The sequence below is a fragment of the Lethenteron reissneri genome, chromosome 24, assembly GCF_015708825.2.
Source record: "Lethenteron reissneri isolate LAM-NWPU_2019-01 chromosome 24, ASM1570882v1, whole genome shotgun sequence".
Taxonomy (NCBI): domain Eukaryota; kingdom Metazoa; phylum Chordata; class Hyperoartia; order Petromyzontiformes; family Petromyzontidae; genus Lethenteron; species Lethenteron reissneri.
In genome coordinates this window covers 19,352,410-19,367,341 of record NC_083802.1, presented here as the reverse complement: position 1 = coordinate 19,367,341, position 14,932 = coordinate 19,352,410, and the positions used below count along the sequence as shown (strand labels likewise).

The window sequence follows — 14,932 nt, the reverse complement described above, 5'->3', positions numbered from 1 at the left end:
CGGAGCCGTCCGGGAGCCTCACGGTGCACGGCACCAGGGCGAGGCTGCTGCTGCTGCCGCTGCGGAGCCTCATCATCATCGTCGTCGTCATTGCTCAGCCCCGAGCAGCGAGCGCAGCCTCCCCTCCCCAGTGCAGCGTTGACCACTTCGCTTCAATTACTCCAAGCTTAGGGTCTCATCTCCACTCACGAACATGTCTTGCTCACTCAAACGCAACCACTCCTCTCCCTTGCAGCGTGTGCTCGTCACATATTCTACGATTTTTCTGGCTTCACCGCTTTTTTCGAGCTCAGAGTGGACGGACACACACAGAGGCGGCGAAGAAATGGTAAATCTGTTTTAAATCCCAGTTCCTCCGTAGGCAGCTTCTTCTCTCGTCTGCCTCCCACTGTGAGCCGCTCAGTCTGCGCGCTCCGTCCCAAATCTCCCCCCCCCCCTCTTTACTCCCAATGACTCCGCCCAGTGCCCCCCATAAAGTTGCCCCCCTCGCTCCGTCAATCCCCTCCTCCTCGTCATCTCGGCTGTGACGACAATCGCATCCTGGAGTGTCGACGTGTGCCTAGTAACACGGTAGAATACGTATCAACAATATCTGAGAAATATTCTAAATCGTTTCCCACCAAAGGCGAGGCGTAAACCAGAGATGACTGATTTTAATTTATTCAACAAACGCAGCATAATAATGAAAGGCAAAACAATATACATTGCTCACAATGTGAACATGAATACGGAACACGTCGGTCCGCCTCCGTAATAAAGTACAGACCGAAAACGACTCGCCACCATCATCATAACCGCTCGCTCGCAACAATTTCCCATAACCACACAATTGGCTTTCTACAGAGCAGCGCAACAAAAGCCCACTACGTTTTCAGCACTGAATACATTACACTCGACATGTTAATGCTTCTGTTTGTTCTGCAGGTCTCCTTTGCAAACGAGATTGTGTTTCAGTGGCATGCACACCTGGGTTCCAAACACCTAGAAAACTGAACACATCTGTAAATAACACCGTGGCCTTAAATATGTTCGATGAAGCAGGGCCATTGACCGTAACATCGCGAATGATATTCATTTTTCCTTTAAGGTCACGGTGTTATTGACGAATGTGCAAGGTTTTTTGTTGTATTTTGCGCACCACTGCCTATGCAGTAGCATCACGTAATAATTGAGTTCAAATTAATGTTTACCGATATTTCTGTGAGCCAAGGTATATTTTGTCTCGGACTGTATTTACACCAATGCAAGACTGGTCAAAAATCGGCCAAGTAACGTCACCATTGTTTTTTTTATGGAAACGTAACGAGTGCATCGCTTGATTGTAAAGGATTCCGACACTCGCAATGCAGTCGTCGGATCGTGTGTGCATGACATGCTCTGAGCTATTTATGCTCTGGACTATTTATATGTATATGGTTATTTTACATTTAAACTAAGGGAGCAGCAAAAACTGTACAAGAGAAATTGAAAAACGCAAATGAAAAAAGTAAAAACATGAAAAAGAAATTACTTGTAAATTTAATCATTACCCCGATTCGTGGCCTGTGCATCAAACCGATTCGTGCCGTGTGCGTCGAACCCCTAAGCAAGGTTGCGAATCCCCGTTACATGCCTATCTTGTACAAACACGGAATTCCACAGGCTCCAGGTGCTATGACCTGGAGCAGCTTCTGGGGGTAGGTGATGAAGCAGAGACGGAGCTGGCGTCGCCCCTACGCCCTCGACCCCACCCGACCCCGGCGAGGGGGGTCGCCGGGGTCGTGCGGTCAAGATTTACGATGCGGCCACCTGCATGAGCGGCTCTTCCAGGTACTCCACGAGGGCCTGGGCCTGTCAGGGAGTGGGGACAGAGAAACGCATCGTGGGGTCAGGGTCCCGTGCACACGGACGCACCAGCAGTTAAAAGTGCACGCTCATCGCCGTTGAAAGCCCTGAGGCAGTGGCAGAAATTGTTTCCAAAATGGATCAAAGGAATTTAAGCGACCTCAAAAGCCATCCTGTGACATCTATTTACGGAGGTTGTTGTCTAACGTGGGGTAATGTTATACCGTCTTCTGCGAGAATTTCAAAGGGTAATTATTTCATTTTGCGACATGATACCTGTCAATAAATGTAACTTGAAATGTTTCTAGGACAAACGAGAGAAGCGACGCCCCGAATCTCGGAGGTGACACGGGCAAAAGAGTGCACAACCATGGCGCGGGCAGCACCTTGGCTTTGAGGATTCCGAAGCCGACCGTCTCCTTGGCGTAGATGCACAGCAGCAGATTTGCCACCCTCGCGATGGCCACCTTCCCCTCCTGTCACAACAAGACACCCGCACATCACTCGTTCATTAATAACGATCCAACCAGACTGTAGAGCTAACAAACTAACCAAAGCCATAGCCTTACCACGGACTACTCCCCATCCTAACAGGTTAATCAGACTATATCGCTACATCCGAATCTCAAGAAATACTTGTTAACCGGACCATATCCCTAACAATTAAGACAACTAGACTCAAGTCCTATTGAACCAGCCAAGCAGACCCGATCCCCTATGTCTGATCCTAACACGCCGGACCAACCTGACACCAGCACTAGCCCTCCCCCATAATAAACCTCTCCCCACCTCTGCAACTTCGCCTGACAGCCCCCCCCCGCCCACTCTTCCTCGTCCCAGTCGTGGCGTTGCGAGCCCTGCGCTTTGCTCACCATGCAGTCCATGAGGATGTACTTGAGCTTGTCCTCGTTGAAGACCTGCCGCCCGTTCTTCTCGTACGCCGCCCAGATGTTGCTGGCGATAGCGGCGGTGACCCGCGCGTCCGTGTCGCCGTATCCCGAGTAGGCGAGCAGGGAGCCCTCGTTATTGAGAAGCCTGGGACAGGGGTGGTGGAGGGGGGTGTGACACGGGATGGTACACAGCAGATATTGCGCGTATCATTACAAATAATCATCATCGTCGTCGTCGTCCTGGATGTACGCCTGGCATTGTCACAGAAAGGCCGACTCTGGTGAGCCTTGAGAGAACGATGTCTATGGCACGGGTGGCCAACCTCCACAAGACCAGGAGCCGTGAGTTCTGCACGGAGTCAAGTGTACACGCAGTGTCTGTGTGTGGAGACATATTGAGAGTTGTTGGCACAACACGGGCGACATTCATTATGCTTTGATGGTGGTGCGGCTCGGGAGACGCCGGGTGGCCACGGCTGCACTCTACGGGAACCGAACGAGGGAAGAGACTCTCGTGAGGGGACAAGAGGGGGAAACAACAACAAGAACAACGCTGTCGGGACAATCGGGAGCAGGCAAGGGCCTGGAGGGAACGTTCGTTCGGGGCAAGAGCTGAGAGTAACACTCGGCCTGGGAACATGGAAGAGACTGGCACGAAGACGCAGTGGCGAACAGTCGGGAGGGGGGGGGGGTACAGACTGTAGTGAAAAGACTGCCGAGAACACAAGTGGAGGGAACATTCTCGTCGTTAAGGGGCTGGAGGGGCAGCCTCAATGGAGCCACCACGGGGTGGGGACATCGCGCGCCGTGGTACTCACAGCGTGCTCTGCACTCCCGACGTGTTCGCCTGGCTCAGCACTTGCGTGAGGGCTTTGGGCTTCAGCATCGTTGAAGGAGGCGCAACAACAACAACCACCACGAGGACCACAACAAGCAAGAGCGAGAGAGAGAGAGAAGTAGCCGCAACAACAACAGCAACTTCGCAGCAACAGCGGTGGCGGCGCTTTTGAGTGTCGCCACTTCCGGGTCACGCGATCCTCGTGACGTCACGGGGGGGAGGGGCCGTGAAGCTCAGAAGGCGGGAAAAGCGAAACGCGAGTGGAGGCCGAGGAGTTGCACCAACAACAACCACCACCACAACAACAACAACCACAAGCAGTTTAAAATATTACAATATTGACTACAGCAACAACATTGACCCGGGCGGGGGGAGGGGTACAGCAGATTTAACGACAGTGGGCAGCTGAGGTAACTGCGCCGTGACCGACAACAACAACAACAACCACAGCAACTCCACCACCAAGCGGGTAAGTGACTGCGGAGTTGACAGCAGCAACTCTTGAGAGCAGCAGCAACAACAACAACAGCCTCGTCGCGGAGCCGTGCCAGCCGCCTCAACGACAGCGGGTTTACCGAAGAAGACGGCTCGAACAGCAGCTGCTGAATGGTTGTGCACCAGCAACAACCTCAACAACCGCTGTGACGGCAATCACTACAAGGGGCACCAACTTGAGCACGATTCACGACAGCTGTGCTGTGCCCTCAGCCATCGCTCCTTGTCAGCTGCCGCCCCTCCTCGTCTGTTGTCCGTAACCTCCTGTCCCCTCAACCCTTGTCCACATTGGTGCTTGTCCATCAGCTCGTGTCCGTCAGCTCGTGTCCGCCAGGGGTCATGGACAAGAGGATGCTGCTGATGTTGGAGCAGGGGGACGCTGCCTCCCTGCAGAAGGAGCTGGAGGCGCTGCCAAATGGAGAGGTGTGGTCCTGTCTCTTTCTACTTGGTATCGACACGTAAGCTAATGAGAAAAAACTACGTAATATAGACTTGCAGGTATGTATGGGAGACTTCCCAAGCAGCTGGGCTGCGAGGTGACCAGGAGATGGCATTCCAATAAGTTAACCCCACAAAGTATACGTTAAAAATGTTTTACCAAACATCTCCTGAGGCTCCGCTAAGCTTCTTTGTATACGTGAATATTACTGTTGTTATGTCTGGAATAATATGACGTGAACAACTCTTTTCATGGACTCCCTGCAGCTGGAGGAACTAATCAAGCGGCATGCAGTCAGGGGCGAAGGTGACCTCAACGCCCTGCTCAGGGCCATTTTCCTCGGTGAGAGTCAAAGCCATCATCATCAACTCCTCGCTATCAGATGGACGGACGTCATTTGCCTGGCCAAGTTCGCCACGATCGCAAACACCTTCGATTTTTTTATGGCTGCAAGCCACGCCAGCATGGAAACAGTGACTGGAGTGAGGGGGTTCTTTCCGAAGTTGTGTTATGATCTGCCCTTCCAGCTTGAGATGTATATATATTTTTTAAACGAGGTCATTCTGTCATGGAGCTCCACAATTACCCACTGAATTTCAGAGATAATTGACCGTGCTAAAATGCACACCTTCACTAAACGCTTTTACAGTTTGCCCCATTGTTGGTGATGAAGACAACGGTACGCTTATGGTGAAAATTCTGACTTAATGGAAACATTTGCCAATGCGTTAATTGGGACCATTGTGAGTCTCACGCTGTACAAACTACACAGGACAGGCAGCACAAACGCGATAGACAATACCTTTGAGTAACTTGTCAGAGACTACAGTACACAAGACAAAGTACAAGTCAGTAAAACTGAGCCATTGCAAGCATGATGAAGAACAACCTATATTTGAATCAAATCATGAACCCTGATTGTGCTAATTGACAGGTGGTGACCAGAACCAGACAGGCAGTCATGGAACTCGATTAGAATGGTAGTCGCTGAAACCACAGGTGTCATTGTTATGGTTGTCACAGCCTTGAACAGCAGTCCCCTCTAAATCACGAGCCATTCTCTCTACCCAGGCTCCCCGTGCCACAGCGGTGATGGGGTTGAGCGCCGGCTGAAGACGTACACGTGCTGCGCAAAGCTGGCCGAGTCTGGGGACATGGAAAACTATGTGGCGGTCAACATGATGGGGCTGCTCATGATGGAGGTGAGAGCGGCACTGTGGTGACAGATATAGTGCGACCGCTGGCCCGAAAAATACAGTTGCAGCCAATCAGAAATGGTTTTGTGAGTCGTGGAACAGTGCGATGGAAGTGTGGGTCTTGAGGAGCCTGGAATAAGCCATGTGAGGAGGAAAAGGAGGCTGGGGAGGATTTAAGTTGGATTTGGGGTGAGCAGTACGGAGTGACTGCTGCAGTGGTGGCCACCCACCCCCTCGTGGGCCGTTCCGACCTTCATCGGTGCTACTCGCTAACAGTACTTGCCCCAATATCTGTTAAAGGCTATACAGGGGATCTTTGTCTTTCAATAATATATATGCATGTTGTGTATGACAGACGGATTCCTTGCCTGGAAGTTGCCTGGCCAAGTTGGCCTCCATGTACGTGGACTCGATAAAGAGCGGCCACGTGATGAATGGCAGATCCCTTGATCTGCTTCCCAACATCCTAACCTCTCTGGGCACCAGGGAGAAAATCACTTACGGTGATGGTGAGTGAGGGACCCAGCCTTCAATTCCCTGAAAATGTCATGGAGATGAAACCAATAGTGCTGTATTTCTTAAGTTAAAATGCTAACAAACAACAACAGTAGCATACGGATGAATGTAAACTTAGCAATTGACAACTTAGCAGAACCCTCCTGAGAAATAGTGTTGAGACTCAGCGAGGCTTTTCTGGGTAAATAAGCATAATCAAATATTTATTTCATGATTACATTTCTGTTTTTTCTTGTGTTGTGCAGGACAGCTTAGTGGCATGGAATACAAAAAACAGATCATCAACACATTGTGTTCCAGCAGGTATGGCAGATATAATTTCCATATACACATCATCATGGTCATTAATTAAATCCATCATCATCTGATTAATTCATCATGTATCCATTCAAGCAAGCATGGCCATCACAATCACCAACACCACCACCTCCATCATCAGCACGATTATTTAATGACACATACCCATTAGTGTGAGACATGTCTTCAATGATATGCAATTTGTTTTTATTTGTGAATCCTGAGTTGATGCTTATCCACGCATTTATGCTCTGCAGGTGGGACTCTCAGTGTGTGATCCACCTGACTTCTATGTTCAGGTAATACTGGGTCACTTCAAATAATCTCAGCGTTGCATTCAAACATGACCCTCACTTTGAAATAAAATAACACATCTTTGCTCGAAGGAATCTACTTAGGTATATGATGGGAGTGCTGCTATGATAACGTTGTGATCATATTACTCAAACAAAATAGATAAACACAAAATGTATCTATAATCTGGTTCTCATAAAAATGTAATATACCTTACAAAACCTATCAGCTCAATGACCTTCTAGGAGTGCATAATTTCAGCAAACTTTGGATCTATTTTGACATAACAGTGTCTCATAAGCAGAATCGGTCTTGATTGAATCATTGCTGGTGAACTGCCAGATGTTATAGGCAAGGACCTTTTAAAGATATGGGTCCATATTGTATAAACAGTGTCGTACGGACAGTGCAGCCCTTCCCTGTGGGATGTATCGATTTCTTTGGGATAAGCGATTGTGGGAATCTTGTGACGTGCAGGGACGTGCCGCTGAGTCAGGAGGAGCTGCAGTTTGTCATGGAGAAGGTATTGCGGCTGCTGCCCAGCCTGGAGCTGCAGGAGCTGCCTCCCCTCGTTTACCAGCTGCTCCTCCTTGCTCCCAAGGCAATTATCCCGCACTCGTGAACGCATTATGAGCGGTGTCATGAAGGCACGAAGTAACAGCGCCCGTAATAATAATCTACATCCCTTTGTCAATCAACTACTAGATGAGGGCCTTCCCACCTCGTGTCGGTTTTGTGGTCTGTCTGATTGTACTCAACCACAGTGGTCAGTGGAGGATGGCGAAGAGGGTCAGGGGGTTGATATCACTTGCCACTGTTGTTGGCCATGGCCGGGTATCGAACTCGGGCCGCCTGGTTCATAGCACAGCCAGGACACAGTATTAACTACAACAGTGGCACAAGTTTGCACAAATTTACGCCCACTCTATGAAACAGTAGCCGGACAATCACATTAGGTAGCCTGTCAATCATGTAACGCATAAGCTGTCAGACCGCATTGTTGCTGACGCGTTGAATGAGGTGTGTGGAGTGTTTTGTAACCAAGTTAATGGGTCTGTTTTCATTGTGTCCAGAGCCATAAGAAGCTGGCGCTGGAGGGGATTGTTTCATTCTTCAAGGAGCAGGACCTGTTGCACAGCAACCAAAAGAGCGCTGAGGAGTAAGAGGAACATTGTAATTGTGTTTACACAATGCTGTCTCAACATTCACAATGATCAAATAAATTATCTGGTTTTCCTGGATTAGGTATTCATAGTATTAGTATTATTATTGATGTGCTCTGAAAACATAGGTTGTTCTGTAAATAGATGGTTCTCTACCATAAGAATAAATGTGAAATTTCAATCACTGGCTCAGAATGAATTACTGGGCAAAGGGGCATGTGGTATTCTATATGTTATGTGTTACAAAAAGAAATGAAATTAAAATCATGAATCATATGTGGATCCCCACCTGTGGTCTCTGAAGCTCTTCTCTCTTCACCTGGCTGACATCTGTTCGTCTCTTATTACTGGACTCTTCCCCTGGCTGAAAAAAAACTAAATTGTTTCTCTCTGTGACAGTGCCACGGAGCTGGAGGTAGCTGCCGTGTCGACGGTTCCATTGCGGCACGTGGAGGGGACCATCATCCTCCACATCGTCTTTGCTGTCAAACTGGACCAGGACCTGGGCAGAGAGTTCATCAAGACCCTCAAGGTATCACCACAGTGTGGTCTGGTATGGCTTGGCATGGTTTGTCATGATGTGGTAGCATCGGCATCTTCAGCTGCGATGATATCAAGATCGTCAGAATTAGTTTCCACAAGTGTGAGAAAAATCTGGTATTGCATATCGGCAAAGAGGCCAACAAAAGATAACAATGGTTGTCCCATATGGAGACTGGCCCACATAAATGAGAATGTCAATTCCACCACTGGCTACTGCTGGAGATAAGCACAGTTGTTTGGGCAGGGAGGAGGTTTGATTTTTACTTTGAGAAGCAATACGGGAAATCTTGACATATATATAGGCCGCAATTGCAAAGCAGGTGAACGTGTTCAAAAGGTGTATATCACAACATATATAATTGATATGCTGTGATAATGGTTATAAAGTAAAAAAAAAATATCTTCAAAGTTGATACCATGGTATATGATGTATTTATGATTGTTTTCACGATTCATGGTAATGCTTTCATATGAATAGAAACACATTATTACACGTATGATTATATGTACATGTCAAAAGTGTAAAAAATTACTTAGTACAATGCATTCTTAAATTCCCCACGAGGTGCTCTGCGTGATCTGCTTTTCAAACAAATTGACATAGAAGTGTTGCCCGCTTGCCAGGTCGGACAGCTGGGCGATGTGGGCCGAGTGCTGTGTCCGTTCAACGTCGCACTCACACTCTCGCTGGCGAGGATTCACCGATTGGAGGAACAGGTGGTCTGCACGTCTTCTCTAGCCGACCAACACAGCCCCATACGAACACTTTCCGCTCGTCACATGCACACACACACACACACTGTGTTCCTTCCAATTCGCCGTGGTGAACATTTCTGCATTTAAAATATTTTCCCGTTAATGGACAAATTTAGCTGCTTTACATTCCGCTCACCTAAACTGTGGTCGGATCATGACGATTGGAATAAAGGTTTGTTTGCTCTGCCATTTTCTTTGAAGGTAATTATTACAAATGCATCATATAACATGCTCGGTTGCGTTGCTGCTGCTGCTGTTGCTGCTGGTGCGAGCCAGGTGTTTGAGATGATGAAGGTGGCTATCTTGAAGAGCTTCAGGGACCAGCAGATGCAGCAGAGCTCGGCGCTCATCAAGGACCTGGTGTCGTCGCAGGTGTGGTGCGTGTCCGACGTCATCCTCGAGACCATCCAAAACAGGTGCAGCCCGGCAACACCGCCACGTCATGTGTCGTAACGCGTGGTCAGAGCGCCAGATTATCCACCAGTTCTTATCCAACTTCAGGGTTATTGAATCGAGTTGCACGCACGCTACTGAAGCTGTTTGCATTGAGCTGAGGGTTTTATATTCCACAGCCGCATGATAGTTTGTGTGAGGAAATTGCTTTACCCTGGACAGCCTTGCTGAGCCTCAAGACTTTTTTTTTTAGAAAACTTTTGGTTTCTCCAGGCGTTCATCTCTCACGGTCCTGCAATGTAACAGTCCATCTGGGGCCTGTAAAGAGGGTAATGTCATCACTCCATGTCAATAGTGACAGCTTCTTAGGCACATTCCCTCCTTTAGCTGCCAATCCTTTGTTAGTCTCGAACACCGGCTATCCTATATTTTCTTATGCGCCTATTACAGTCCTCAAATTTGTGAATATGAGAATAGATTGCTTACGATCTATGGAAATAATGTGCAAGTGTTACCTTTACGCAAAAGAACAAATGAAACAATGCAGGAGATAGAACAGACGTTATGAGAAAACCACTATGAAAGAGACACAAACAATCAATAATGATTCAATCCAAACATAACCCCTGAATTGCTTCCGTTTAGTTTAATTGTGGTGGGTGGGTTGTTACATGGCCGGTGAATAACGAACCTCGATGTGCTGAGCGTCGTGACCGCGTGTGTCCGCTCGATGCTGCCAGCGGCTGGGACCACATATCGCAGGGCTTGGTGCAGCTCGGCTTCACGCTCATGGACTCATTTGGGCCCAAGGCGGGACCCGGCGGCAAGGTGGCGGAGACGGGCGCCAGCGTGTCTCGGACGCCGGCGCAGCAAGCCTGCAGCCTGGGGGCACGCGTCCTCCTCGAGACGTTCAAGGTGCCGCGGAGATGCTGCCGGAGATGCCGCCGGAGATGCCAGCGGTGGCAACCGACATGTTGCTGCTGTTGTAGATGCCGCTGCTATCGTAGTTGCTCCTGTTACCAGTGCTGCTGATGATGATTTAGCTACTGCTGCTGCTTATACCATTGTTAGTGCTGGTAACATAGTTGTTACTGATGCAGATCCTGCTGTTGTTGGTACTGATGTTTTTTAGATGCTTTGTAACTGTTGCTGCTATATTTGCATGTGATTAATGGTACAGATATATTTTCTTTGTCCCCACCGATGACTTGTCTTTTCCTTCCCTACTTCATTCTCACCTATAATATATTATAGTTTTGTTTCATGTTTATCATCATAAATTATAATTCACATAAAAATCATCTTGCAGTTCATAAAACCCGGCCCGTCTACACATTCATATTACTCATTCTCCCATTTGTTGTGCAGCCAGTTGAAATAGGGTTATTTTTAATCTATTTAGCGATCTAAGTTCTATCTTACACAGATTTTATGGTTCAACTTCATGTAGAGTTAACCTTTCATGTAATCACAGATTCTTGCTATGTCTTGTTGAATGGCAACCAGTAATGTGATGTAACACCACATGATATGGTAGTGATTGTTGACTTCTGTGTTTGTCTTAGGCTCATGACCTCGTGAGACGTGAGATCCTGGAGCAGCTTCTCAACAGAGTCGTTACTAAAGCCACCGTGCCAATCACACACTATTTAGGTAAAACATAAAGCACTTGCGTTTTGCGTTTTTTTTTTATACGGAACTGGCTTGTGCATTTTTATAGCTGTTTACATAAATGAATGTTTACAGAACAGAGTCCTTAACATCTACTCACTTTGCATATCCTAAATAATCTCTAGCCCCAACCCAGCCACAACAACAACACAATACTGACCCTCATGTATCACTAATATTAAAACTAGTCAAAATATAACCCTGACCCAAATTTAAAACTTAATCTTAAACCTAGCCACAACAACAGAAACCATAACCAAATCCGAACCATGAACCCAACCCAAATGAAAAGCTAACTGTTTTATTTATCTCAGTCTTAAACCTCAAACCTCTAATCCTATAAATGTTTCTATACTGCTCACCCCGAACCAAACCACGACCTTAATCCTCACCCTTACCCCCCCACCCTGACCCTAATATAACCACAGTCTTCAACCTCTAACCTCTCCATGTCTCTGACTCTTGTGTGTTTGTCCCTGCCAACATTAACCCTCACCCTAACCCTTCACCCTGATCGTGACTCAGAGCTGCTGTCAGACATGGTGACGTCGGCCCCGCTCAACCTGCTGGAGTGTCTGCCCAAGGTGCAGGAGGCATTTGATTATTTGTCGGTCCTGCCGTCTCCCGTCACGAAGGGCCTGCTGCAGGCCATACTGGTGTGTGCTCTCCACCTGTGCACCTTCCTCTCTCTTACGTACAGATCGTCTTTGCTTTACACCATGGGCGTGATTCACATGGTGGCGAATCTTGCCTTTTTCTTCTATTTTTTTGGCAAAAACAAAAACACCATTGTCTCCTAATCTAGATTTGAAGTTTGCGTGACTGCAGGGATCCATATACTCTTTGGTTCTGTTGGTAAAGTCACGTAGGTCGAATGGGTTCAGTCAGCAAGGCGCGAGGTGTTTTATGTGCTCGGTCATGATTTCAGTCTCGTCCCTCGTGTGTATTTACTGTGTCAGTCCTCATTGCAGATAAGCTGTTTTGCATAATATAGTTAAAAAATTACTTCACACTTATCTTCACTGATGGAGTTGATACTTTGGTGGCAATTACCACATATTTATGGTGGAGGCCAGACTCTTCATACTTTTATGCCAACTGGCTGTTGCAGCAGAGTGTGCATAATCATGTTGGAACTTAAACAATCACACAAACAAATACATTATTTCCGACCGAAACATCTGGCTACAAAATCTTTGACCGACTTAGAATAATAATTTTCTGTGTGGCCACAGTGATTTATTTATTTTTCATGTACAGTAATGTTTATAATACCACCGATATGTTTTGAAGTCAGAATTTTCATCATTATCGTGACAATTTATTTGTAAGCTATATATGGGGTGATCCACTTATAGATACCCCATTGATTTCTAATGACCCACTCTTACTCTCTTACCAACGGCTGATTGAATGCGGCGAAAAAAATGACCCATATCTTACAGAGGCAAGTTTTCAGAGATGTGACACGTCCATTGAGATTGGTGGGACACACATAGAGGCTTTGAATTAAGCTGTTATAGTCTCTGTAACATCTCCATTTTATAGTAGTGGAGTATCTATAAATGGGTCGACCAGTACACTTTTAAGACACGCTGTAACGGTTTGCGTCGTCCTTTGCTGCTGAATCCCTCTGTAGCCCCTTCTCAGGGTGCGCATCAACCTCAAGGACTCGCTGATCCTCGCACTGCGCAAGGGTATGTTCTCCAGGTAACCACACACGTGCTCTTATAATGTCATGCTAATGTTGTGAAATAATAATAAAGGTGTTTTAAACATAAAAAAATTATCCTTTGTTTAATGAATGATGATGTGTTAACATAAGTTTGTGATCTCTATTAATATTTGGCGCCCCTTGTCAATATACTCCTGGATGAAGGCCTCCCCACTCGATGTCGGTCAAGGGGCTGATCAGTACATGTTGGTAAAAAGGGTGTCCAGGACCGGTTCAGATACCACTCGCCACTGATGTTAGCTGTGGCCGGGAATTTAACTCGTATCATCGGGTTTATAGTGCCGTGCGCTTATTACTGTCCCAGCAACCTCCCCTGATTTGATTTCATCTGACACAAAATTGGCATGTGATTTGTTCATATAATGTAATGTATTTTCACTTCACCACTAAGACTTTTATATTCTGCTCCTGGTCTCTCTTGTGGCATACATGCTGCCTCAATAGGCTCTTACCCACTTTCGGTAAGGCTTTTTATCACTCTTTATTTGCCCTGCATAATTAAATTATTTGAATTTTTAGCCAGCTGGAAGCCAGAAAATCATCCGTTATCGGATATCTCCTGCTGCTCAAGAACTTCAAAGTGCTGGGCAGCCTAGCGTCAAGCCAAACATTGTGCAGTCAGGGTTTTTCCGCTAGCCAGGTGAGTAGTGCGCGGGATATTTGGTTTGCTTATTCATTAATGAAGATATTTATTCGTCACTATTAATCACACTATTATAATGCGTTGGAGTAACATAACTGCATTGACATTTTTTAAAGCAATCTCTAGTGGCGTAATGATGTCCTCCAATATAATTTTAATGTATTTTATCTCATGATTGAAGCTTCAAGTTTGTTATAAACATCCGGGGACAGGTAGTTTAGATGTTTAGTTACAAAATAAGAGCTGTCTAATGTGTTTTTTGGATTGTTCTACATATTTGAGGTGATGTCCCACTTTTCCCTCCATATGCTGGAAGGTTCTTCACGAACTAAATTAAGCAGCTTACTTCCTTTGGTGATTATTAAAGTGTGCCACTCAATTTAGTTCCTGCTGTGCTTTATTTGTTTGGCATGCTTTTGCCGTTTTGGTGACTTGCAAATGACACCCATCCTGGTCTCTCGCGTTCTAAACAAAATAAACTTGACTAGAACCGCATGAACCTTCACAGTGGCAAGATAAGATTGCTTGTTGTTGTGGGCTACGTCTTTCCTTTAGCGGCAACATTTTACAGTGCTCGCTCGTGCGCCCGATCGCACCCCTGCAGGTGAAAGTGGAGGTGCACGCACGCCTCAACCCTGCCGCCAATGAGGCCCTGTGCCTGGAGATCCTGGGCAGCCTGCGCCGCTGCCTGATCCAGCAGGCCGATGTGCGCCTGCTGCTCTATGAAGTACGCGTGTGTGCAAGCGCCCTGCTAATTCTGCCTGTGGCATCCTGCTTGTTAAACAAACATTCTGCCTGTGGCATCCTGCTTGTTAATTATATAATAGAATTATATAATAGAATACCAATGAATAACAATTGAATGATTACCAAACTATTATATAATTACAATACCCCCCCCACTGCACCAGATTGAGTTAAAAGTTGACGTCACCGTGCTGCTCTATTTAAGACGGGGAGCGAGTGGAGGGCCTCACCATTCTGGCAAATTGCCCGATGATGCTGGATGTAATTACCAGCGAAACGTCATACTCAAAAATTTAAATGATGTTGATTCATTCTTCAACACACCGGTGGGCTAAAGAAGTGAATTATTTGTCTTTTGTAAACGAGACACATTTTTTACTGTTTGGCCGTGTCTGGTGGTGGAGGGTTACGACACATTTATAAATAACGCGATCTAACCCAAAAACCTTTATTATGAGTATTCAATTGATATTCTTTGGGTCTTTCGGTAAA

The 14,932-nt window shown here is 46.6% G+C and overlaps 2 protein-coding genes across 3 annotated transcripts in view; one reads left to right on the top strand and one right to left on the bottom strand.

The window, feature by feature from the left end:
- Nucleotides 1-638: 638 nt before the first annotated feature.
- On the bottom strand, nucleotides 639-3,740 carry LAMTOR2 (late endosomal/lysosomal adaptor, MAPK and MTOR activator 2). Its single transcript, XM_061558609.1, has 4 exons — nucleotides 3,533-3,740; nucleotides 2,697-2,859; nucleotides 2,211-2,300; nucleotides 639-1,830 (listed from the first exon to the last, which is right to left on the bottom strand). Exons 1-4 carry the CDS (start codon nucleotides 3,598-3,600, stop codon nucleotides 1,774-1,776), a joined length of 378 nt encoding a protein of 125 aa, XP_061414593.1. The 5' UTR covers nucleotides 3,601-3,740; the 3' UTR covers nucleotides 639-1,773.
- A 39-nt stretch (nucleotides 3,741-3,779) lies between these two features.
- FANCI (FA complementation group I) overlaps nucleotides 3,780-14,932 on the top strand; it is a 22,368-nt gene continuing 11,215 nt past the window's right edge. The window contains exons 1-18 of one of the 2 annotated variants that reach the window (XM_061558604.1): nucleotides 3,780-4,021; nucleotides 4,354-4,470; nucleotides 4,753-4,828; nucleotides 5,558-5,688; nucleotides 6,038-6,191; nucleotides 6,444-6,501; nucleotides 6,753-6,794; nucleotides 7,267-7,390; nucleotides 7,863-7,948; nucleotides 8,352-8,484; nucleotides 9,120-9,212; nucleotides 9,528-9,667; nucleotides 10,385-10,559; nucleotides 11,210-11,297; nucleotides 11,841-11,971; nucleotides 12,955-13,025; nucleotides 13,570-13,690; nucleotides 14,298-14,420. In XM_061558604.1, coding sequence (XP_061414588.1) covers nucleotides 4,387-4,470; nucleotides 4,753-4,828; nucleotides 5,558-5,688; nucleotides 6,038-6,191; nucleotides 6,444-6,501; nucleotides 6,753-6,794; nucleotides 7,267-7,390; nucleotides 7,863-7,948; nucleotides 8,352-8,484; nucleotides 9,120-9,212; nucleotides 9,528-9,667; nucleotides 10,385-10,559; nucleotides 11,210-11,297; nucleotides 11,841-11,971; nucleotides 12,955-13,025; nucleotides 13,570-13,690; nucleotides 14,298-14,420 — 1,830 coding nt within the window. In that variant the 5' untranslated portion in view covers nucleotides 3,780-4,021; nucleotides 4,354-4,386. Of the gene's footprint in view, nucleotides 4,471-4,752; nucleotides 4,829-5,557; nucleotides 5,689-6,037; nucleotides 6,192-6,443; nucleotides 6,502-6,752; nucleotides 6,795-7,266; nucleotides 7,391-7,862; nucleotides 7,949-8,351; nucleotides 8,485-9,119; nucleotides 9,213-9,527; nucleotides 9,668-10,384; nucleotides 10,560-11,209; nucleotides 11,298-11,840; nucleotides 11,972-12,954; nucleotides 13,026-13,569; nucleotides 13,691-14,297; nucleotides 14,421-14,932 lie in introns of both variants that reach the window. The other variant, XM_061558605.1, reaches the window with a different exon arrangement.

What these genes read in the sequence shown, in the direction of transcription:
- LAMTOR2 (XM_061558609.1), bottom strand. Translation starts at nt 3,600, where the DNA reads ATGCTGAAGCCCAAAGCCCTCACGCAAGTGCTGAGCCAGGCGAACACG. An exon ending in TCGGGAGTGCAGAGCACGCT is followed by an intron (nt 2,860 to 3,532) that starts GTGAGTACCACG and finishes CCCCTGTCCCAG; the next exon opens with GCTTCTCAATAACGAGGGCT. An exon ending in ACATCCTCATGGACTGCATG is followed by an intron (nt 2,301 to 2,696) that starts GTGAGCAAAGCG and finishes TTGTTGTGACAG; the next exon opens with GAGGGGAAGGTGGCCATCGC.